The 24,942-nt window shown below is 39.6% G+C and overlaps 1 protein-coding gene across 11 annotated transcripts in view; it reads right to left on the reverse strand.

Moving 5' to 3' along the window:
• Positions 1-24,942, reverse strand: part of WDR20 (WD repeat domain 20) — a 54,216-nt gene that overhangs the window by 21,265 nt on the left and 8,009 nt on the right. For 9 of the 11 annotated variants that reach the window (XM_030485042.1, XM_030485037.1, XM_030485046.1 and 6 more), the window contains one exon: positions 695-877. The exons of 1 other annotated variant lie outside the window; for it this stretch is intronic. Coding sequence is in view for 9 of the 10 variants with exons in the window: in XM_030485037.1 (XP_030340897.1) it covers positions 695-877 (183 nt within the window). In the remaining variant the exon portion in view is untranslated. Of the gene's footprint in view, positions 1-694; positions 878-1,088; positions 1,899-24,942 lie in introns of those variants that run through there. One more of the 11 variants, XM_030485040.1, reaches the window with a different exon arrangement.

Consider the following 24,942-nt stretch of genomic DNA (forward strand, 5'->3'; position numbering starts at 1 on the left):
TCACATCCACACGTTTACTCTTCTAAGAATGCGAGTACTACCAGATAATGGCAGCCAGTGGCCCAGTAAGTAGGCATTAGTCCCCCACAGTACTCCCTTCTATCTTTTCTTATCACACAGCAGAAAAAGTAGATGGAGAGTTTCTTTCAGGAACATCACACGGCTAAAACCTCACAAGCCTTCAACTTTTTCTATGCAGCATTCAGCTTGATACCTTAGTCTTGCCCAAGCAAGCCTATAGGAATCCTTGATACAGACAGTTTCTGCTGTAACATCCTACCCATAAAAATAGGTACTTTTACCTTATTTAATATTTTGACCAGAATATTAAATAGGAGATAAATGTTCTCTTCTTCATTCAGAACCCGATGCCTCAGAAACAGCTGACTGCAGAGCACACACAGCAACATTGAGATTTGCAGACCTTTTTTCTCCTCAGTTAACTGTAATTAACACTAGTTACAGTATTACCCAAACTAGAAAGTCCTAATTTTTAATCTTAACCCCCAAAAGATTTCTTCATGAATAATGTTTTTGTGTAGCTATTCCAAGCCAATGAAATAGCTGAAAAACAAAGGTGGTGACTGAACGACAAGCTATATAGGCGAAGAGAGCCACCTACAGAACTTTGAGAATCTAGGATCTTTGATACCACAAACACATTGCATGCAACAATGTTAAGATTTCTACTTACTTCCTCATTAAATAATTTGCTAGTTTCTTTTTTAATAGGGTCTATAAGTTGGACCTGGCCTGCAGAGAAGCCCACTAGAAGAGACACACTTTCTGCTGTGGCTGTTAAGTGATTGAAGTCATGGCATGTAGGTTGTGTTCCTTTGTATATCCTTTTGTCTATTGGTTTACTCAAGTCCGCAGCCTGTAAAGAAAGCAAACAGAATTAAGACAGTTTATCACAATGCATGCATATAACCAGTTCTACTTGCAAATAAGGTTTACACTAAGCAACAATTTATGCAGTCACAAAATCCTACTTTTAGAAGAAGACATCCCAAGATATTGTCAAAAGGTCTATCTTTTCATATAATGCGATACCTGTGTTTTTCAATTTTGCTAAACACTATACCTGCCCCTAGCCTTTGCAGGTTGTCACAAACCACTGACAACCATTCAGCAACACAAAGGCTGCAGTGAGTCCTCAAGACCAATATATTCCCAGAAGGCTTCTCCTGCCAGAAGAGGCATTCCATCACAGAGGCAAGTTATCTTCTACTTTCCTAGTAGCAGCTTTCTCAATATTGAGTACAACCAATTTTGGATTAAGAACAGCATATTTTCAATCACCCGATTCTTGTACTGTAAGTCTATCCTTTTATAACAGGCAAACATACGATATTTGTCTCAATTAAAAAATATCAACTAGCTCCTAGGAGAGCATTTTGCTGGGAACACTGACTCAAGATGCTGATGCTGTGATTATAAAACACGTTTTAAGCCATTAAGCTACAAAGTAATTGTGCTTCTGACACTGAATATAGACTTCAAATATAGAGCTAAAATAAGACAAAATAAGTGCTAACAAAACTGAGGAACTTCAATATAAACAACTGAAGACCTGGCACTAAAGTGTCAGAAGAATCAAAAGAAACAGAAAAGCAATTTAAAATGCCTTTTCAGTTGTGTCACCCATGTTTAGCCCCGTATCACTTCTGAACAGACAACCTAACCTTTCATCATCCAGAGATTAAACTCCACACATTTCATATGCAAGATCATACATCAGGTTCAACTTTTTTTTTTTAATCCCTATTTACTAGGTTCAGAGTCTGTAATTAGAAAGCTGCAGATACTCAACAATATTCCAGACCTGTGATGCAGCTGTGATTTGGGACTCTTGATTCTGACATATACTTTTTCAGTATTTTTAGTCAGAGGAAATCGGGCCAGCAATATACAAAATAAAACTTCTTTGAGGAAGAGGACAAGCTTCACATAAAAGAAACTTACAGTGTATTAAACCCTCGAGGGTAAGGTCTAAGTGCAGCAAATCCTTGGTGTGCATGGAACTACACAAACTCAACCAATGAACATGGAAAAATCATACCTAGCTACACAGTGAATCGTGTCATGTGAGCCATTTCCAAACTAAATTTAACCACAGTATACTCATAATAAGCATATATACACAACAGTATTAAAGCCGCACTTCTGTTTTGCAGCTTTTATTATAAACCAGCTTAATCAAGTATATGGCCTTGTGGTTGAAAACTCCAAAATGAGATGATGTATCCCAGCTTCTAAAGTCAGCAGATTAAAGTTATTCTCCAGAGCCCAGATATCCATTATAAGCTAGAAAAGAATATTAGCAATACCTCTTCAAGGAGAACTTAAATAGAATACTAGCTCTACTGGGAGATCACAGGATAAGATGCATGACCACCGAGGAACACGAACATACAGATGTAAATCTGTAATTTGAATCTGAAAGATCAAATCCTAGAGGCAACACAGTTACCTCTTATATTGTGCAAGATTCCCTTGTCCTGCATCATTACAAAATAAATTATATCTAGAGCTAACTCTCAAAATTGAGGTAGTGTCTCTATCTGGAGACCATTCTACAGAAACATACAAAAGAAATGCAAAGTTAACAAGGTTAACCTATGAGACTCAAAGGTTGTGTCCTCTGGACAAAGGCTCCAGCAGGACCCAATGCCTAAGAAGGAAGACCCCTTTTAAAGTAAACAGACCTCAGCCTGAATCATACTGAACAATCGGAGAACCACAGATTCTCCCAGCCAGCAGAAAACTGGCTATTCCCAGGCCATGAATACTCCCAGGTGTTTCTCCTTCTGAATCCTCACTATCCTTTTCAGCAGCAAAGAATCAATAGGTGGCTATTTTCAGACTGGAACTATACCTTGCTCTTTTGTCTGGTTGAGGTTTTATATCACTAGCTTTTGTTTTTGTTGTCCGACAAATTTGGTGTGACTGAAGTTCCCAGTCTTCTGAAATTGTGTGATAACAGATCTAGCAAGACATGAAATTCTGATAAATTAAATCTAAGCACAGACTTCACCATGCTTGTTATAGCTGTTCTCTGGGAACCAGATGGCAGTGACAATCTGTCTGAACTTAAACGGAGTAAAAATAAACTAATTCAACCCAGAATTAACCAGGCTTCTACTGACAGGGATGCTCCGCCTTTTATTTACATGCAGCTAGTGTTTTCAGTTAAAATACAGTTGCCTCATGGAGACAAGTCAAATCTCCAAATGCAGAAGTACTCTATTGGTCTTGGTATCTCTTAATTGAAAGACAGGGTAGGCTCAGTGAGCATAAAATCTACGAGACATTTTCTTTATTTCTGCACAGCAGAATGTTGTTATTGGATTTTGTTAATAACAAGAAAAGCGCTACTCAAAATCCAGCCATGCCTGGGACTCAGCATTTCACTAGCTCACCACTAAATCCATTTGCTATAGCTATTTTGTGGAAGATCCAATTCTCAGCAAAGAGCTTTTACATGAGATCCGAGTCCGTAACTGCCAAATCCTAGGATATGACACTACCCACTGAACAAGGTGATGCAAGCTATCCCCCTCTCAGAAGAATGATGTACTTTGAAAGAGAACAGAAAGATCTTGGGATTGTTACTGAACATGGAGGTTAAAAACACAAGATCAGGTATTCTCACCTCCACTTGAGCTGGGAGCAAGCTATCTGCATACTTCCTAAGTTCCTTTAAGATTTTCTTCTGAAAAGCACTCAGCACTATTCCAGCCTGTCCAGTTTGAGAAACTTACTCCATTGTGGATGATTCATGATGAGAGCAACAATTTGTAATCACAAATGAAAGAAGGTTGGGGCATCTAATGCAAGGCTAAGAATAAATGCCAGCCTCCCTTTGAATAAAAATCTGAAGCCACTGAACTGCATCTTAGCTAATCAAGACTCTGGTATTAGCACCCTGGCCAACTGATACCTGCATCAGAAGTCTGTTCTTTCCAACATACAGTGGTGTTTCATGTACCCCTTGGGCAAAGCAACAAGGAATAGCAATTATCAGGCAACAAGAACATGAGAAATTTCACACAACACCTGTCTAGTCAGTGATACAGCTGAACAAATTTGTGTACCCTGGGCATCAGCAGCTTCTGAGCCCTGCCTTTGAACAGATTAAAACTCTCCAGAGAAGCCTACGCTTACTTACAGAAGAACTGACCAACTTTGCCCTTAAGTTCTTTGTGATAAATTCATACTCTAGAAATAAAATGTGAACCATGTAACTCTTTTGAGGACTTCCTAGTGTCATTTAGTTAACTCTCAGAGCACACTCTTTTAGCAAGATTAGCCCCACTCTGGAAAAAAAAACAAACCCCAAAGAACTAACAGTCCAGCAGTTGCACGTTCACCCTGAATTCATGACTTCCAGCAGAAAGGCAGTCAAATAGAACATCTTAACCATAGTGTGGTAGCTTGACCCTGGCTTGACAGCAGGTGCCCACCAGAGCTACCCTATTACTGCCCTCAGCTGGACAGGGGAGAGAGAATATTACAAAAGGCTCATGGGTCAAGATAAGGACAGAGAGAGATCGCTCAACAATTAACCATCACAGGCAAAACAGACTTGACTTGGGGAAACTAGTTGAACTTATTACCAATCAAATCAGAGTAGGATAATGAGAAATAAAGCCAAATCTTCAAAAAAATCTTCCCTTCACCCTTCCCTTCTTCCTGGGTTTATGTTTACTCCAGATTTTCTCTGCCTTCTCCCCCACAGCAGTGCAGGTGGATGAGGAATGGGGGTTGCAGTCAGTTCATCACAAGTTGCCCCTGTCGCTCCTTCCTCCTCAGCGGGAGGACTCCCCACATTCTTGCCCTGCTCCAGTGTGGGGTCCATTCCACAGGAGACAGTTCTCCATGAACTTCTCCAGCATGAGTCCCTTCCACAGGGTGCAGTCCTTCAGGAACAGACTGCTCCAGTGTGGGTCCCCCACGGGGTCACAAGTCCTGCCAGCAAACCTGCTCTAGCATGGACTCCTCTCTTCACAGAGCCAGAGGTCCTCCAGAAGCCTGCTCCAGCATGGGGTTCCCACAGGGTCACAGCCTTCTTCAGGCATCCCCCCTGCTGGGGGGATATCCACCTCAAGCCCTCCATGGGCTGCAGGTGGATATCAGCTCCACCATAGCCCTCTGTGGGCTGCAGGGGGGCAGCCCACCCCACCATGGTCTTCACTATGGTTTGCAGAGCAATCTCTGCTCCAGCTGCAATTGCTCCTGCACAGTAACTTTTTCCCACTTCTTAATTCTGTTATCCCAGAGGTGATACCACCACTGCCGATGGGCTTGGCTTTGACCAGTGGCAGCTCCATCTTGGAGCTGCTGGCACTGGCTCTACAGACATAGGGGAAGCTTCTGGCAGTTTCTCACTGAAGCCACCTTGTAGCCCCCCCCGCCACCAAAGCCTTGCCACAAAAACCCAATATACACAGCTTTAAGTACCTAAACACTAGGAAGAAAATGGGGGGGGGAAGTTACATAAGTCTGAAGCAAATCATTTAAGTTTTCAGATGCTGATGTTTGAAATGTCTGATTAGGATGGGCATCAACAACCTTTGTTCCATAGCTGTATGTAATTCTAAGGTCAAAGCCAGATTAGTATCTGTCCAAGATTCATTCTTTTTATGTACTATTGATCCGAGACTTAGAGCTTTCATACTAAGATTTCCCAAAGTGAATCATGTTATTTCAAAGTCAGCATTTGAACATGCTCCTTGACAGACGTGATTTCTTCCTGTACCTCTTCTTTCCTAACTTAATTTGCACCTTTCCGCAAATTTTAGTTCAATGAAATGCATCATACATGCTACATTTCCTTCCAAGCTACAAAACATTTGAGATCAGAAAAGGAAAACAGTAATTTATCTCAGACAATTTCAACTGTAGTCATCAAAATGCTTCCTTTAGATACTTAATAGTATTTAGTACCCCATTTGCCAGGAGACTGGCTTTCAGTGGGCCATAGCTGTGAGACTGAGACAGAATATTAGGTCTTTAAGCCTAGAAGTGAGGACAAACATTCAATAAAAATTTTACTTCTGAAAATCCTCTTAAGAAAATCTCTCTTGTCCAGAGAATTAATTGATCTTAAACAGCAGATTACTGGCTATGTATGTAAAGCTCTACTGCAAAATAAAAAGAGAAGACACAAAGAACCAAGACACTGCACTTTTGAAAACAATTTCCTCAGCATTTCTGGAGCTTGGAATTCACAAGTGATTACTCGTAGCTTGATCTCTCTTCAATATCTTGCTGCCCAGGGATTTAATGGTCCCTGGCCTATAAACAGAACAATTTGAGAAAGCTGTGCTTGTTATAATGCTATACAAGTAACATGAGTAATAACACTAAGAGCTGATTTCTGAGTGAACTTTACTGAACTTCACAGATGCTCTTTAAAACCTAGCTGGACAAAAGAGGCAAGGTAACCCCTGCTGCTGCATCTTGCTGAGTATCCGATCATGAACAGGGCAGTCTTCCAGGATAGACTTGCTCACTGCATTAGCAAGGACAGGGAAAACTAAACCAGAAGGCCCCTTACAGCTTGTGTATTCTTCCTCCATGTCTGCGCTGGTCTTCTTTTCCTTACAGCAGAGCTAGCTGAAGGTCAGAGAAAGCTGAGGAATATGGCAAGAAAGCAGAGTTATGCCAGGCACTTTTGCAGAATTTTCTGGTGGGCTCTATTGTTTCTGTACGCAAGTATTTCTGCCACAAATACCAGCTTCGATATTCACACTGGAAATACCTCTATTATCAAAGGAGTAGATTTCCAGATTTTTTTAATACAAAACATACAATAAAGCTCACTTAACATTAGCAATAGAATCATCTGCAGCTCCTTCACTATTGCTTCAAGCTGGTCTGACCCTACTTTTGGCAAGAGGTTAGACTAGGGACTCAGAGGTCCCTTCCTGCCTGAGTAACCCTGAGATCCTAAACTTAGAATCAACTAAAACAACAGCAACATGGCCACTCCCAGCTTACTTAACAGATCTGGCTTATGTTTAAAAGGAACTTTATACAGGAAGAAAACTACAGAAACAAGTTAGGTGTCTTTCCCTATGAAGAATGCTGATGTAGAGCAAAAAATTCTGCTTAATTTATATGAGACACACAACAGAAAGTCCAGGCAATGCTTCCTGCAACGACAAAGCCCTAATAAAACACTCTTCACTGCAGTTCACAGTGCCAGAGCCAATCTGCAATAAGCTGGCTCCTACAAATATAACTGCATGGCGGCTGACAAACTGCTGGCTAATGACCTTAGCTTTCTCGGTAGAAAGTTTAAAGTCTGGCAAGAACTCGTATTGATCCCAGAGTCTCCTCAGATTCAATAGCACGAAACCTTTCAGGTAGTGTACAAGTGAACACACATTCAGGGCGACTTCAAAAGCCCCCAGAAAGCTTATAAACTAGTCTGAAAGCTTCAGGGAACACTTGTAAAGTAAAGTATAAATTCTCTGTAGGGTTCTAGAAAAAGCCAGCAGACAATCACCATTTGTAAAGTTGCTCTATTTACACATAGCTGCAATAGGTTTCTTTCAGGATAGTTTGTTAAGTAAGAGCTGCTTTTTCCATACCTGAATGATGTGCTTAGCTTTAACGGTTGCGTAATAGGTGTTCTCTGTGTACATAGAGACTAGTTTTGAGTGCCTCCTAAGCCCTACAAAGCCATTAATGCCAAGGAAGGTTTAGGTCTTTATTTGGTAACGCTGCATTCAATGCAATTGCTTTAGATTGGCCACATTTGTTAACCTCAAGAAAATTATTTTTAGTTTTGCTTCTAAAATTTGGCTAATCTTTCAACTCTATGAATTAAGGCACCAGCAGCTTAACACTCACAACAGCACAACCAGTGCCGGATTTGCTGCCAATTAACATAAGGGCAAGTACGAACCAACACTGTAAATGAGTACATACATTCACTTTCCCTTATTCCTCACCAATTGAAGGCAAGAGAACCTATGAGTAAGGGATGAAAGCTGCACAGAACAACATGAACTTTGAAAATTAAAAACTACAAAATTAAGACAGAACAATTAGCAGGCAGGAAAACAAGATCTGCTACTTCTAACATACAGCCTCAAAGGCTTTAGCTTGCTTTCTCTAGAAAGCCTCCAGAAAGTGTAGCTGCCAATTTGTGCCATTTTTATTTCTGTCTTAAGATGCCATCTTTGAGACGTGATCATTATTAATTTGGCACAGGTGGCGTATCTTCTATTTTTCTAATACATAAATATTTTTAATAATCTCACTTAAAGTTTAAAATAATTTGCATGTATACCCGCTCCCGACAAAAACATTTCAAGATTTATTTCCACTCAACAGAACATTTAATCTCCTGAACAACAAACACTGTTGCTCATAAATGGGTTCCTGTATCTTTGCAGAAGGTTTTTTATAAGTTACAAAGCACTTGATTAAATGCTGAACAGGAACACTTAAGGCATGTGACAAAGAGTTTCTAGGATACTGTGTAAGAACTGCTCTGTTAGTAAAAACAGGGACACCAAGTAATTTTATTTAACCTAATTTTTTCAAGTGTTCCACACAATTCATCCATAACAAAGTCTTAAAGATCAGCTTTGTACAAAGCTGCCTGTAAATTTAGGAAGCTACTTGATATGCTTCTCCCTTCTAGATTTAACTTCCACTCGGGGCCATAGAAGGCATACATGACTCTTGAAAGGGATTAAGCGTTACTGAACAAGATTTCAGCATTTATTCATACAGGAGACAACTACGACCACATACATTAAGGTAAAAGCTCTAGTCCAAACAGGACATAAATCCACATTTAGGCAAAGATCAGCTTAGATTTCTGATGCATCCAACAAACTAATCATATTCTGTTTCCAGAAAAATTATTCTAAGCACTCAGAGCAAAGAGCATCCACTGGTTTAAAATTAATCTATGTGATATTCACTGAAGCAATAGTGACATAATTGGCAAAACCAAAAAAGTGGATGTGAACACCGCAAAGACCCCATGTAAAGGACTGTTTGATTTATGACTTAGTATAACAGTGTTATAAATCTGTTTATACACTATAAACCAAAATACTTGCCAGTTTACAGTATAGATCAGCATATCCTATTGGAAGTTATCTAACATGAAAGCCCCGGTCTACCAACAGCCCTAGAAAAAGTAGACTCTTTTTTTTTTTTTTTTTTAAGAGTTCAGAAACCCAGAATAGCAGACTCCCAAAAAAAGAAAAATCCTTGTTTCAAATCCCCATTCACTTCACAGGTGCATATAGAATCAACTCACCCTTTGTTTCCCTATAAGACTGGGCAAAAGGCCCAGGAATTATATATAATTAAAGTAGGCCAGGAATGTTAACACATTTGAACTACTGTAGGGCAGGGATATTGAGGGAAAGTCAAACAAGGTTTTGAACCCCTCAACTTAAAAAAAACCAACAAAAACCTCCTCTGTCTTCTGAGCAGAGCACACTGCTGCTGCCTCCATCTGTCACAACCCAACAGAGGTCTCAAGCACTGAAATTGTTCCTTTAGAAACTTAAAGCATTTTCAATTCAACATATTACTCATTTGGTAAATTACACCCATAGTGACACTACTCCTTTTGAGTAGAAGGCCAAACCATGTAAGTGTGACAGTGCTGTTCAAAGACCCAGGTCATACCCAAACTGTTCTTTCTAACGATCTGCCCACAGCCTCCAGCACAGCTCTCGAGAGCAAGTCTGGTCAGCCCGAAGAGGTCTATGAGCTTAGCGTCTCCAAAAGAAACCAAACAGCTTACTGACTCCAGGAAGTAGACTGGAAGCGCTCTAAGTAACTCAAGCCATCTTCAGCTGTGCTATAATCAAATCATTAAAACTTCAGGGAAATTACATGACATTGTAACTTACCTTTTCAAAAGGTGTTTGTTTCTACATATTTAACAAAGTTAATTTTTACTATACCTGTAGAAGAATATGTGTCCATTACCTCCCTAGAAGCACTCCAATCCTTTAAATCACACTTCACACAATACTGCTTTACTATGATACAGAAAGAGCACAAGAGCTTGAACTTGCTCTTGAGCAGCTAAATAATCACTCAGAAACCCACACTGAAGAACAGCTAGCAAAAGCAGTATTCCACAGTTCCTCTTGCAAAGTTCACCTTACTGTGGGTGACAGTTAATAACATGATCAATTCAGATAAAAACCTGAGACTCTGACTCCAGTGTTAGGCGTTTGGCCACACTAAATCTGTAAACAGGCTGCTTAAACTCAAACAACTCTGAATATAGGCACTGTATCACACGCTCCCAACAGACATGAACTGAATTAGATGTTCTATTTTGGTTTAAGCAATTAGTTGCCTTTTTTTTTTTTTTTAATAGGAAGAAAGGAAAAGGCAGCATGATATCAGTATTATTTTCTCTTCCCAGTGGCTGGTCTACAGAATTCTGGCTCAACAGTGGCTCAGCCTGCTGGATAAAAACCTTTCCAACAGAAACCTTATTCAGAATCACGTATGTTCTGCATGCAATGCAGACACCTTCCTCCTCTTCTCCCCCTACTCAGCTCTTTTTAAGGATATATGTAAGAAAGAGATCTCACTGTGCAGTTTTAAGTTCAAAACAATGATCTCAGGGATATTAATAAACCATGGGTGACGGGTCACATTTTTATACCAGCATCTCCCTTCCTGGCTTAAAAATTAAGACACGGATTTAACAGGTCATGGCACATACATATTTCATAACCATGGACTGCAGAACTGGACCACAATCCAAGACTTTGTACTTCAATACCATTTATTCAACAGTAGGCAGAAATAAGTTCCAAAAGTAAATTCACAAAGTTAGCTGCATTAATGGATTGTTGTCCATCCTAAATTTCTTTCAGAAAGGCATATAAATTTGTCCTGGGTTCAGCTGTAACAGTTATTTTTCTCCTTCTTAGTAGCTGGTGCAGTGCTGCGTTTTCTACTTTAGTCTGAGAACAATGCTGGTAACACACTGATGTTTTTAGTTGTTGCTAAGTAATGCTTACTCCGATCAAGGACTTTTCAGTCTCATTCTCTGCCAGTGAGGAGGGGCACAAGAAGCTGGGAGGAAGCAGAGCCAGGACACCTGACCCAAACTAGCCAAAGGGGTATTCCATAGCACAGCACGTCATGCCCAGTATATAAACTGGGGGGAGTTACCCAGAAGGCCCAGATCACTGCTCGGGTCAGGCTGGGTATCAGTCGGTGGGTGGTGAGCAATTGTATTGTGCATCACTTGTGTGTACTGTTTTTCCCTTTCCCCCCCCCCTTAGTTTTATATTCTCTCCCCTTGTTATTTCCCTTATAATTATTACTATTGGTGGTGGTAGTAGTAGTTTTATATTATACCTTAGTCACTGGACTGCTCTTATCTCAACCTGTGGGATTTACATTCTTTCTATTCTCCTCCCCATCCCCCCGGGAGCAGGGTGGGGGATGAAGGGGAAGAGTGAGCTACCATCTGGGCTTAAACCATGACAAAATTGCAAGTAAAGAAGTTTTATAACCTTTTACAGGATTTCTTTGCATTAATTACTGCATGGAATTGTGAATATTTCCATATTTTGTTTTAACACCCACTTTCTGTTCATTATTTACTTAAATGATCAAAGCAAGACATCCTGATAAAATTAAATATGTGCAAAAAGTATCAGTTCTGAATTTTGTTCCCCTCTGATTTTACTGAATATCTTCTTGTTCCCAGGAAGAGTCAATGATGTCTAGCTTTCCTTACATACGCAGCACTTATAATGCTTACTAGAATAAGCAGTTCCATCCGTCTCAGTATTTCCACAGAAGTTTTCAGCTAATACAATTTTCACCATTTCTCTGAACATTTTTGTAATAATACTTTTTTTTTTTTAAGACCTGGATGAACATTTATAGATGGATCTACTGATTTATACAATGCAATATGATTTACTGCGCTCTTGTTTCTAATATTCTTCCTCATTCCATTTCTTACAATAAAGAAAAATTAGGAATTGAGTGCTGATCAACTAACAGTTATCTATAGCAATTCCCTCTTCTTTTTGTGTAATGCTTTCAAACTGTCTCAAGTTTTTTCCTCCAGTATGTGCCACCAAAAGCTTAGTGGGAACAAACATTCCTGCTCAGTCACCTAACCTTACTGCATCTCCCAAGTTTATTACAGTTGCCTCTTGTCAGTTAGAGAGTCAAATTAGTCCACCTTCAATTTCTGCCACTTTTTGCTTTATTTCTTCTCTTGGTGTTACGGATCTAGCACAGAACTGTAAGTTACCATATGTTAAACTTAGTGGGATGAAAGCTATTCAAAGTTTTATTTACTGCTGCTAAAGGTTGGCATAGTTCATCTCTTCCCGGGTCCTCCAAGTTCTTACTTTCATTTGAGTTATGCCCTAGTATAATCTTCCAGATTTTTTCACATTCTACTTTTGTTTTAATTATAAAGTGATCAGTAAATCCTTCTTAAAGAGGTCAGCAAAAAACACAGACTAACCTGTCATTCAGTATAACAGTTACTATTTGTCTGCAGCTCAGCCTCTTTACACTTAAAACTCATGGGAAGTCCTGAACACCATTTCAGCCTAATACTAAACTGTTCATTCCATCACCTCCAACATTACACTTTCCATCACCTCCAACATTACCACTTCCTACTTATCACAACACCAAGCCTGCCTTCCTTCTCAAGACACCATGTGCTATAAAGGCAGAGGTAAATTAATCAGTTTCTCAATTATAACCTAAACTGATTTCTCTTAGCCTCCAACTATCTAATATAATCCCTAATCCAGATTATGCAATGCATAAAGTGATGAGGTCGAGTCACATGTTAGGCTAGGTGCACACAATCTCAATGACCAACTCCAACTCCAGCCTCAATCTTCAGGAAGTTTTTAGTAGTATCTCTCTCAAGCCACAGACTGGCCTTTCTATGTAACAGCTTCCCCTTTGGGAGCAGATAGATTTTTTGAAGAGATGCATGTAAATATACATCCTAATTTACATTCAGAAAGAGAAAAATAACTGCATGATTTGCATGAGAACACACCTATGGAAAACTGTACAGCAGTCACATGCAGTATCATGTATACATTGCCAAATATACTGACGTGACTGCAATATGAAATACTGTGTTCATAGGCAGTTCAAAGACAGCTAATTAAACAGGGAACCTATCGAACCGGAAACCACCCCATTAATATATCAACATACAGATCTTTGTTACAGTTAGCAGCCTTGAGACCAACAACTGCAGGAAAGTGAATTAAATACTGCAAGATCTTTAACATACATAAATCATTAAAAAATGTAATATACATAATCATGAACACAGACAAATCAGTAAATATATACAGATCCTATATATGATCTAACACACATATAATCACTAACACACAAATCATTATATAGAGAAATACTACCATGGTCATATCTGTTAAACAAGACATGGCACATTGAAAAATATGACAACCTTAAGTACTGTAATCAAGTAATTTATCTGTCTCCAAGAGGCTATTCTATCCACTCAACACCCTTACAGTTAAGAGGGCAAGCCACCAATGAATGTCACTCTTCCCTGCTTATGAATATTGTCTGCTTTGTGTGAAACTTGTATCTGGCAATTAAGATTTGCCTGATAAAATAGGATTTTAAAGCAGTATTATTTAGAAAGCAGACTCAGAAAAAAAAAAATATATAAACAACTACATTTACCCTCCAAAGCAATTATTTCAGTTTACAAGTTTCTTTTGTGTATCTTAGTTTCCAAACTTTGGCATGAATTTCCTACTGTGTTTGCCATGGTAACCAAGCAGCCTGAGCCTCTACTTGAAATTCTGTTTAACTGTTTAGTGTTGTATATTGCCCAAGATATATTAACATTCTAATGCATTCCAAAGAGCAAAGTGAGCAATTCTCATACTGGAGGAATCACTTTACTGACTATTGCAAACCTGCTTTGCTGTTGTTTAACACAGGAGAACAATGGGGAAACTTCATTGCATAAGTATGAAATAGAAAGAATGCACTCAGGTTTGAGGAACAGGGTATATTCAATATATAAGGAGCTACACTGGAACAGCAGAGCCTCTATTTGACACTATCTTCTCTGAGTCAAGACTTTACATTTATGTCAGAAAGGAAACATCTGTTTCAAGAATACATTTGAATGAGAAAGAGTTTCCACACATTAAAGGTTACACTCTGGTGGAAAACTGCTCTGTTGCAAGAAGGGCCAGGTAACTGGCTAACAACTTGAAGTTCTAGGATTAACATTAGCAGGGCAAAGCCAAGCCACAGTTGCTAGCTTCTCTTCGTTTCCATTTTGAAGGAAGATCTTTCTTCAAACACTTATCTTAAACACAGAATCACGAATAAGAAAACACCCGATTTAAGTGAACGGAATCTTTTCCGATTCCCAGAAAACATACCTCAACATATTAAAATTTTATTAAAAAGTAAGTAAAAAACAGATTAGGAAAACCTGAAACAAACAAACAAAAAAAAAAAGGCTCACTGCTTAGTTTTTTCAGTCTCACTAACCCATATAGTTAAAATAAAAAAGATTAAAACCCCCCAAACAAATAAATACAAAACAAGTAAGGGCTAGCTGGTCACCTCTTTACAGTAAATCAATGCACTCACTATCACCCCATGTTACTATTCAAGAAAATCTCTCATCCTTTACTCTGCTCATGGTTCAAGACAGGATGAAATAGTTCTGACCTGCTATATAAATGCAAACTTACAATAGAGAACCATCTTAAAGAGTACCCAAATCACAAAATAGACCCCCTTAAAGCTTCCCTTTAAAACTATTGAGATAGTGTTACTATAAAACATAGCATGTTCTTTCCATGATATCTACAAAGTCAGCTGTACCTTCACCCTTTCATTGGGCTTCACTGTCTACACAGCTCCTCCAGTATCTTATAGTTCATTTACTCTCCTGGATCTAAAAGCAAGTAAGACAGCCTCAGTGGGTACCCCACAGATAGTTGGATTGCTAAAGCTACAAATACATTTTCTGCATTTTGCTCATCCGGCTGAGCTCTTAAGAAGCTTCTGGATGAAACATTCTGCCTCCTCTTAAAAAATCTATTCTGTATTTCCCATAGAGTCTGCAGCCTATCACATCACAGTATTTTCATTACGCAGTTCAACAATCAGTGATAGCTTACAGCAGGGCGGGTCAAAGAGCAGGACTCTTCTGAATAGTAAATTTTGCATGATTGGGATTTGTGTGAGACCTGGCAATGTCTCATACACCTAAGGAAGGTTTTGTATTCCTTATTCTCTCCCGTCTTTCTTCTCTTCTTCCGTTTATAGCTTTAAGAAATATTGATTGCTTTGCTCAGCTAACTAAAATCACACTCTTCTTTCTCCAGTTTTACATTAGACACCATCTTCTCCTAGTAGCAGGAGTTGAAAATCACCTTCATCAACACAAGCAATCAGAATTTCATACAATATTAAAGCAGTCTTTTCAATGCCTTGTACAATGGCACTAAAGATGCTTCCTTATTTCTATTGGTAAACCTCATTTGATGTATCTTTGAATTGCATTTATCTCCTCCTGCTTTCAACAGCTGTATCACAAGCTGTCTCATCTTGTAATCAACATTACACTCTGGTTATCATCTTTTCAAAGTTTTCTGGCTGAAGGAAAAATTCCCTATGTTTTGTTTTTTTGGTGTTTTTTTCTTTTTTTAATAAATTTTAACTTCACTTACTGTTCTATCAGCTTCTTTCTTCTTACAAAATCATAATCATAGAATAGAATCATAGAATAGTTAGGGTCAGAAAGGACCTTAAGATCACCTAGTTCCAACCCCCCTGCCATGGGCAGGGACACCTCACACTAAGCCATGTCGCCCAAGGCTCTGTCCAACCTGGCCTTGAACATGGCCAGGGATGGAGCATCCACAACCTCCCTGGGCAACCCATTCTAGTGCTTCACCACCCTCACTGTAAAGAACTTCTTCCTTATATCTAACCTGAACTTCCCCTGTTTAAGTTTGAACCCATTACCCGTTGTCCTATCACTACAGTCCCTAATAAAGAGTCCCTCCCCAGCATCCTTATAGATCCCCTTCAGATACTGGAAGGCTGCTATGAGGTCTCCACGCAGCTTTCTCTTCTCCAGGCTGAACAGCCCCAACTTTCTCAGCCTGTCTTCATACGGGAGGTGCTCCAGCCCCCTTATCATCCTCGTGGCCCTTCTCTGGACTCGCTCCAACAGCTCCATGTCCTTTTTATGTTGAGGACACCAGAACTGTACACAATACTCCAAGTGAGGTCTCACGAGAGCAGAATAGAGGGGCAGGATCACCTCCTTCAACCTGCTGGTCACGCTTCTTTTGATACAGCTGGTTTCTGGGCTGCAAGCACACACTGAAGCCAGCTCATGTTAAGTTTCTCATCAACCAACACCCCCAAGGCCTTCTCTGCAGGGCTGCTCTGAAGCTCTTCTCCACCCAGCCTGTAGCTGTGCCTGGCATTGCCCTGACCCAGGTGTAGGACCTTGCACTTGGCTTGGTTAAACTTCATGCAGTTGGCATCAGCCCACCTCACAAGCGTGTCCAGGTCCCTCTGGATGGCATCCCTTCCCTCCAGCCTATCAACCGAACCACACAGCTTGGTGTCATCAGCAAACTTGCTGAGGGCATGCTCAACCCCGCTGTCCATGTTGCTGACAAAGATGTTGAACAAGACAGATCCCAACACCGATCCCTGAGGGACACCACTCGTTACTGTTTTCCAACTGGACATTGAGCCATTGACCACAACTCTTTGCGTGCATCCAGCCAGCCAGTTCTTTATCCACTGAGTGGTCCATCTATCAAATTGACGTCTCTCCAATTTAGAGACAAGGATGTCGTGCGGGACAGCGTCGAACGCTTTGCACAAGTCCAGGTAGATGACGTCAACTGCTCTGCCGCTGTCCATCAGTTCTGTAGCCCCATCACAGAAGGCCACCAAATGGGTCAGGCAGGATTTCCCCTTAGTGAAACCATGCTGGCTGTCACCAACCACCTCATTGTTTTTCATGTGCCTTAGCATGTTTTCCAGGAGAATCTGCTCCAAGATTTTGCCAGGCACAGAGGTGAGGCTGACTGGTCTGTAGTTCCCCGGGTCTTCCACCTTCCCCTTCTTGACAATGGGGGTTATATTACCCTTCTTCCAGTCATCAGGAACTTCACCTGACTGCCGTGATTTTTAAATATGACGGACAGTGGCTTAGCAACTTCATTCGCCAGCTCCTTCAGGACCCGTGGATGGATTTCATCAGGTCCCATGGACTTGTGCATGTTCAGGTTCTTAAGATGGTCTCGAACCTGATCCTCTCCTACAGTGGGCCTAAGGTCTTAATTCTCACAGTCCCTGCATCTGCTTTCCAAGACGACTTGGGCGGTGTGGTCAGAGCATTTGCTAGTGAAGACTGAGGCAAAGAAGTCATTAAGAACCTCAGCCTTCTCCAAATCTAGGGTAGCCAGTTCTCCTGATAGCTTCCGGATAGGGCCCACATTGACCCTGGTCTGTCTTTTATTTGCTACGTACCTATAGAAGCCATACTCTGATTACAAAACAGTGATGCCTCTCAACTTTAAGAGAATTTTGCCACCAAGTACATGTGCTTACTTCTTTGTCCCAATGTCACCAATTAAAGTACTGTTTCCAAAACCACTTCTAGTAGACCTCAACTTGAGAGTCTCGAGTACTCAACAGTTGTCACAGTCCCAGTAATCAATAAAATATGTAAAAAGATATCAAAAACTAAGCATTTTAATTCTCTCCCTATTTCAGAGCAGAATGAGTTTAATGTTCCAGAACTCCTTCAGTCAAAACATCTGCTATACCAATCTAAAATTGCTAGTTCATACAAGGACATGAACTTAAGTTCTCCCTTACGACCAGAGTGTTACACTAGAAATGCTGAGCACCTGAACTTCAAATAAAGCTGTGTATATAATGCCCGTTATACATTAACGTCTTCCCACTGCAGGGAAACAATGTTTTACTTAAAGCAAAACAGAAAACGCATAACTCTACTACCTCAGAATTTCAAAAGCTAAAACTGAAAGCAACATGAAGCAGTCAAGAATTCTCAGGGTTTTGGATTTGGGGGCTGGGTTTGTTGTTGTGGTAGTGGGTGTGTGTCGAGGAGCACTCTTGCACGTTTTTCTCTACCTAAATACAATCAAGGGTATGCCTTAAGAAAATACCTGCTTGTCACTGGAGTCACCAGCAGTCAAAGGGGTTTTAGCAGAAGTTTTGACTATTAGGAATATGGAACTGATTTCAGAATAGCAGAGAGCATACCAAATATTCACAGACATTGAACGAAGTTAATGCTGCAATACTACTTACAGACTGCCACATGCAAAGAATATATCCTCTTTTGTAAAGATTGGAATGCACTCAAGTGCACATTTTAGTCTCTTCACTTTTGAGGAACTGAAAAAATTAAGTGTACCATAACAATTACTGCTTTCCTTAACTACACTTTGTAATTAAGTTCTGCAACGTTCACTTAAGATTTATGCTTAGTTAACTGTAACTCCTTTCTTAATAGTTACAATCTATAAGTTATAACAGATTCATAGCTTTGAAGTAAAAAAGTAATAGCTACCTTTCTGATCTCTTCCTTATTCCTTATCCTCCAGTGGATCCTTTCATTTCCTCCCACTCCTCCAGTCTAGTCACACTGTTGCCTACACTTCTAATCAGTCCTTTCTCACCTGTTGTTAAATGCTGAATGAGGCATGATTCAGATGAGCTGAACAAAGGTAAGATACATATACTACATGTAAGAAACAAATTCAAATAAGGAAAAGAGGTATCAAATGGCTTCCAAATAAAACCACACGTTCTGGCACAATTCAGCAACTGTTCTCATTCCGTTCACAGGCTCAGCTGGGATACTTATTAAGCACTTAGTAAGTTACTTTCACTGGGAAACTGTCTAAATTGACTCAGCTCTGAAAGCAAAACTGATTTGAAAATTATACCTGTTAAAGATGACACTCATTTAAATGAGAGCTCACAGACTGCTTTTCGATGACCCCCAAAACATGGAACAAACTAGAAACATTGCATGACTGAATGATAGCATCATCTCCAAGTTGCTCACTTCCTCGCCATGCACACACAAAAGTTACCTGACCTGTTGGACTAGTGTTACAGGCAGTCAAACCTCCAAAGCCATTACTTTCACTTTAGCTTTGAATCTTACTTTTTTCTTCTCCAAAACATAGCTATGGTTTTATACATAGCAGAACAATTCACTTTAACAATACATGCAAACCCATCGAAGCATCCATTGAGGCTGACTTTATACACAACTTGCCAGAGACAGAACTGCAGCTTTTGAGGTTTTTTTTTTTCTTTTGGTGATCAGACATCCTAAGTATCCTTAAAATATATCACACAAAATTAAGTTCCCTCTTGAAAGACTAAGGCTGCTGTAGCTTAATCACTGAAGTTGTTCAAACTTCATTTCTTCTAACTTTAAGATCATCAAAATACAGTAACACTCAAGAGTTGGCTTTACAAGTGTGTTTCCTGGCAAAAAACCCCAACACCTGCCATCCTTTGACAATATCCTAATCTTTTCCAATTTTAACAGGGAAGCTTTAAGTAGAACATTCCTCTTTTTAAGGGTATTCAAAAGTATCGAAACAAACAAAATAGAGACTTCAAACCTACAAAGAACAAATAGCCAAAAGCCCAACTGATTCAGGTAATCAGCATTAGGACTAAACTAAACTGATTTACTTGAAATTTGCAACCTACTGTATGATCATTATTATGAAATTAGAGCAAGTTCAGTTTCATGTAGACTTGTCAACAGGTAGAAGTATAAATTCATATAAATACAATATAACCAGTATAGCTTCATTATACTAAACAAAATACAGACAAGTAGTAGGTTGAGTTTCCACCAGTCTACACACCGGTATTTATCTTTGAAAGTTTGCCCCATCTTCTTTTCAGCACATAAAAATTATTTCTTTAGGAGGTAAAATAAAAAAAAAAGGCAGCAACAAAAGAGCTCAGGATTATCCATTGCTATAACAAAACAATGTTTTAGTCCAACAGTGTAAATTCACTGCTCGTAAGTTGCGTGTTGCAGAAAAGCACTCTGAATAATTGTACACTGCATTGCCCTGTTGCTATAGAAACTTACTTCACTGTCGCAGTTAATTGTTAATCAATTTATATTTTTTTAATTACAAAGCTCAATAAGAGTCAAATACAACACAGCAATGTCTGTCCAGCAAGTCGAATTATGCCTTTTCTGGCTACTGTTGGATTTTGCAAGCCCTACAGGAATGCCAGACATTTCTGATACAGTGGTTTAAAGCAGACCATAATTCCATCATGTTGCAGCATGTTAATACTACTAGAACAAACTCCTAATTACTTTTGCAACTGCTCTTATTCTAAGAGCCCCAGAACAGTCCTAAAGAAGTTATGTGAATAAATTATCAACCAAATATATAACTGTGCTCCAAAAGCAGAATGAGGCCCATTGATTTATGATTTTTCTGATCATATTTAGTAACAAATAACATATACAATAACATATTTGCCTTAACTCTTGGCCTGAAATTGTTATTTGCAATGCTTCTTCCTTCTGGGGCTGAAGACATATCATAACAACCCAACACAGTAAGATAAAAACTGTTAGAGAACAAGAATAGGAGCACAAGCTACTAGAAAGCAAATATCAAGGACCAAACCCCTAATACAGATGCACTGCAGTGAACTCAGATTTCTCACAATCCCACAGGTAGCAGTTCTAGGGTATAGCCTGGTCCACAAACCAGAATCCTGCTTCAGAAGTTTTAGAGCAAAAGGCAGAATGCTCCCTACTTCAGCACCAGTGTTCCCAATAGCTTTATTTTAAAATAAGCAAGTATTAAGATACTTTAAGTAATAGTAAGTGCTGGCAGTTTCACTAGTACAAATATTGGCAGGGGATAAATAAGGGGGGGGGAACACAACCAACCTTTTGCCTGGTAGCTATTAATACCTTTCTTTGAAGATTATCATTAAAGGGCTAAAACTGTTGAACGAACCAAATGGTCACACAACATTGTTTCTTTCTTCAGGCTGATCTTTGTCTCAAGAGCAGGAGGGAGAGATCAAACTATCTATTATCACCTACTGATCTACTTGCAGACAGTAGCACAGGCCACTGAGTAGCTGCCCACATCTCAAGTGTTTTGCTCAAGTTCCTAACAGAAGCCTAAATGAAGGCACAGAATCAAACACAGGCTACTAACAGGACACAGGCCAGCCATTAAGTCATCCCTCCCACTGCTACAGGCATACTACTACTATGCACACTAGGGATTTCTACTGTCAAAAATACCTTTATCCAGCACTGATATCAGCAGACTGTCCAAATCAAAATTTCTTTTATACCTTATTTCTTTTATATCTTTTATAACTTGCACTGGAAGTGCCACAGATGCAAGACACCTACTCATCAGAGGTGATACAAATGAAGAAAGGGTTCCCAAATGACTGAAAAGGCAGCACAGCAAAAGCATTTTCTAGCATCCTAAGACTGGACTTCTCCAACCACTGGTTTTACAAACATTCCCTTTTGACTCTCTCTTACGTACAAGCAAAGCCACTATTAATTTAGGACTAACAAAAAATACACAGATCAACCAGATCAATGCAAGCCAAATACTTTTTTGCAAAAAGGGCTAACTATTGCTCAGAAGGAAGACATGCATGCTGATGGGATCCATCTGTCAGAGAAGAGGAAAAGCATCTTCAGTCATAAGCTTGCCAAGCTGATGAAGAGGGCTTTAAACTAAAGTTGCCAGGAGAGGGGAACCTCAATCCATCCCATTCCTACCACTTTGATGGTAGAATAGATGCCAGCAACAGATGCCCAGAGCCAGGAGAGGGATCACGGGTCAGCAGGAGGGCACCTGAAGAGCAGCACAAAAGAATTCAGACAATCCAGCCTGTAAGGCAGCTTTACTGGGGGCCCAGCATTAATGCCTCTATGCAAATGCACATAGCATGGGGAATAAACAAGAGGAATTAGAAATGTGCACACACTTGCAGGGCTGTGATCTTACTAGCATGGTGGAGACCTGGCATGGTTCCTATAACTGGGGTGTTGGAATGGAAGGATACAGGTTCTTCAGGATAGACAGGCAGGGGAGATGAGGAGGGGGTATTGCCCTCTATGTCAATGACCAGCTGTAGTCCATAGAGCTCCACGTGGGAATGGATGAGGAGCCAACCGAAAGCTTATGGATCAGGAATAAAAGAAACTATGCTAAGGCACATGGAAAATAAGGAGGTGATGGGTGACAGCCAACATTGCTTCACTAAGGGCAAATCATGCTGGACAAATTTGGTGGCCTTCTACAATGGGGTTATGGTGCTGGTGGATAAGAGAAGAGCATATACATCATCTACCTGGACTTGTACAAAACATTTCACACTGTCTCATGCAACATCCTTGTCTCTAAACTGGAGAGGCATGGATTTGAGGAATGGAACATTGGGGCTGGATGGTTGCACTCAAGAGCTCAATGTCCAAGTGTACACGAGTGATGAGCAGTGTTCTGCAGGGGTCGGTATCGGGACCGGTGCTGTTCAACATCTTTGCCAGTGACTTGGACAGTGGGATTGAGTGCACCCTCAGCAAGTTTGCTGATGACTCTGATCTTAACTATCCTAGTTCAGTCTAATGCATTTATAGAGGTTGTATTTTGGCTTAAACATAGAACTGCACTTGAACAGTTACTTCACTAGCACAGAATCTATTCTGCCAAACCTATTGGAAGGTCAGAAATTTAAAAAGCATCTTATAACTTTGCAGGCATTTGCTAACTGTACCTGACACAGAGCCCTAAGTTATTCTGTACAAGGGACCACAGAAGTTACCTGTTGAGATGTATCACTAATACTATTAAACAGCAATAACTCCCTAGTGAACCCAAGCATTTTTCTTTTACAAGCTCTACCTTGTATTTCTGAAAGTCTTGTTTGGGGAAAGAACTCCTGGATCAATATATCACACTGAACAGCCACACTTAAAGTTTTTCTGAATAATTCTTTAGTTAATTATAAACAATAGAGTAATGATTTGAACTGACACATAGTGACACATGCAAGATGGGCTATAAGGCAGCTACAGCAGTATACAGTCTTAAAAATAAATCTAATTGTTTGCTGTATCGATCCCAGTAGGAAATAAAGGTGGAAATTTGAAGGAAAATGCAGACTAAGCCTCTATCTGTGGCTTCACAATACAGTTAGTTGATTTTTAGAGATAGTATTTGCTATTTAGACCACTAAATTGTACAAATCCAAACATCTAAACTTTAATTTAAGTCTTATGAACATGATTTTAAAAAAGAAATAATAACTGTTTTTCTCTGATACTGATAAGAGTAACTAACAGTAACTAATAGAAAAGCAGAAAAATCAAGACAAAAAGAATACTTTACAACAACTTCTGCTGAAATTTCACTTCAATGATAGCTTCAAACTTGTACCAGGGTCATGCTCTAATATCCACCTCTAATCTGAAGAAAATCTGCACAACTATTCAGATTTACTGTGTTATCTATGTGACTGTGCAGGTTAAAGTGTCCTTAAGACATCGTTCCAACAGTTTATTTCACCAGACTTGTGCATTTTTAACAGATAGTTTCAATATGTATTGGCATCTCATGTTGTCGAAGCTCCCCCTTTCTTTAGTTGAAAGGGAGCACTGAAGCCATAAACTGGAGACCTCTCAAAGTGTGATATTACTTTCCTGACAAAACGTATGTAAAGTTCCTGTAACATAATACTATTATTATTATTATTCCTAGGAGTCTGGGGATAATGAAGTTTGCTATAGCATTGCTATAGCATCCAATGTTTTCTCCCTACTCCAGGGCATTTTTAAGTTAACATTCTTGCTTAGACTAGCATTTAGGCTACTGTAGTAGCATTCAGATTCACTAGGCATACAAAATGAGGCATTATTAAACCAAGAACTGCTTAATACATCTATGTTCTAATCCCACACAGAATGAAAAAAGTATTTCTTTGACCATTACAGCCACATGAGAACCTTATGATTAACTCATGAAATTAAAGACAGATTACAGTCGGTAAACCAAAACTGAAATCAATTTGCAGAAAGTACCTATTAGAGATCTACCATTCCATTATGAACAGCTTTATGGAATAATGCAAGTGAAAAATCCCAGTGCAAGTTGACACTACCACTGGAAAGATTTCAACTGTAGCGGCTGGTGGTCCTGCCCACAAAGACTACAGGGCTACATCTAGTCTACCAACAGTCTGCCAAACAGAAGCCAGAACAAGCAAAAGCAGCTGCTTTATTTTAAGTTACAGAGGGAAAGAAACTGGAGGGATGTAGATACTAGAACATGGACTGTGTATACTTTTGGACTTAACAGGGGGGTGAGGTAAGGAAAGAAAAAATACTCAATTTCCAAGAAGGACACAACAGAATATTATTACTTCAACATACAGTATGGCACATTTAATGTTACTGTTTAGTTTTCTCAAGCTTTCTAAGAGGATAATGGTATTATTAGGCACCAGCGGCGCTGTTTTCAATACTAATTTGTCCAAGCGTGTCAACTCACAGTCATAACAACTGGACAGCAAGTGGCCTTTGGAAACCTGTCCTTCAAAGAAAGTATTTTAGATGGTTCCCCTTAGCCAGGGAACTACAATAATGCTTCAAAATAGGGCATTAAATTTGATTCTAGAATGTCAAACATGACAATTATGGCTTTCAAACCTCTCAGAGATGGGTCTAGGCAACGTTTAATTAGAGCTTGAGGCATCCTCAGTGTACGCTCTAACTATTAATGGCTAACGATTTAAGTGTTCTGCAGACTATCGGATGTCAAAGCATAATGCAAA

The sequence above is a fragment of the Strigops habroptila genome, chromosome 4 (assembly GCF_004027225.2).
Source record: "Strigops habroptila isolate Jane chromosome 4, bStrHab1.2.pri, whole genome shotgun sequence".
Lineage (NCBI taxonomy): Eukaryota > Metazoa > Chordata > Aves > Psittaciformes > Psittacidae > Strigops > Strigops habroptila.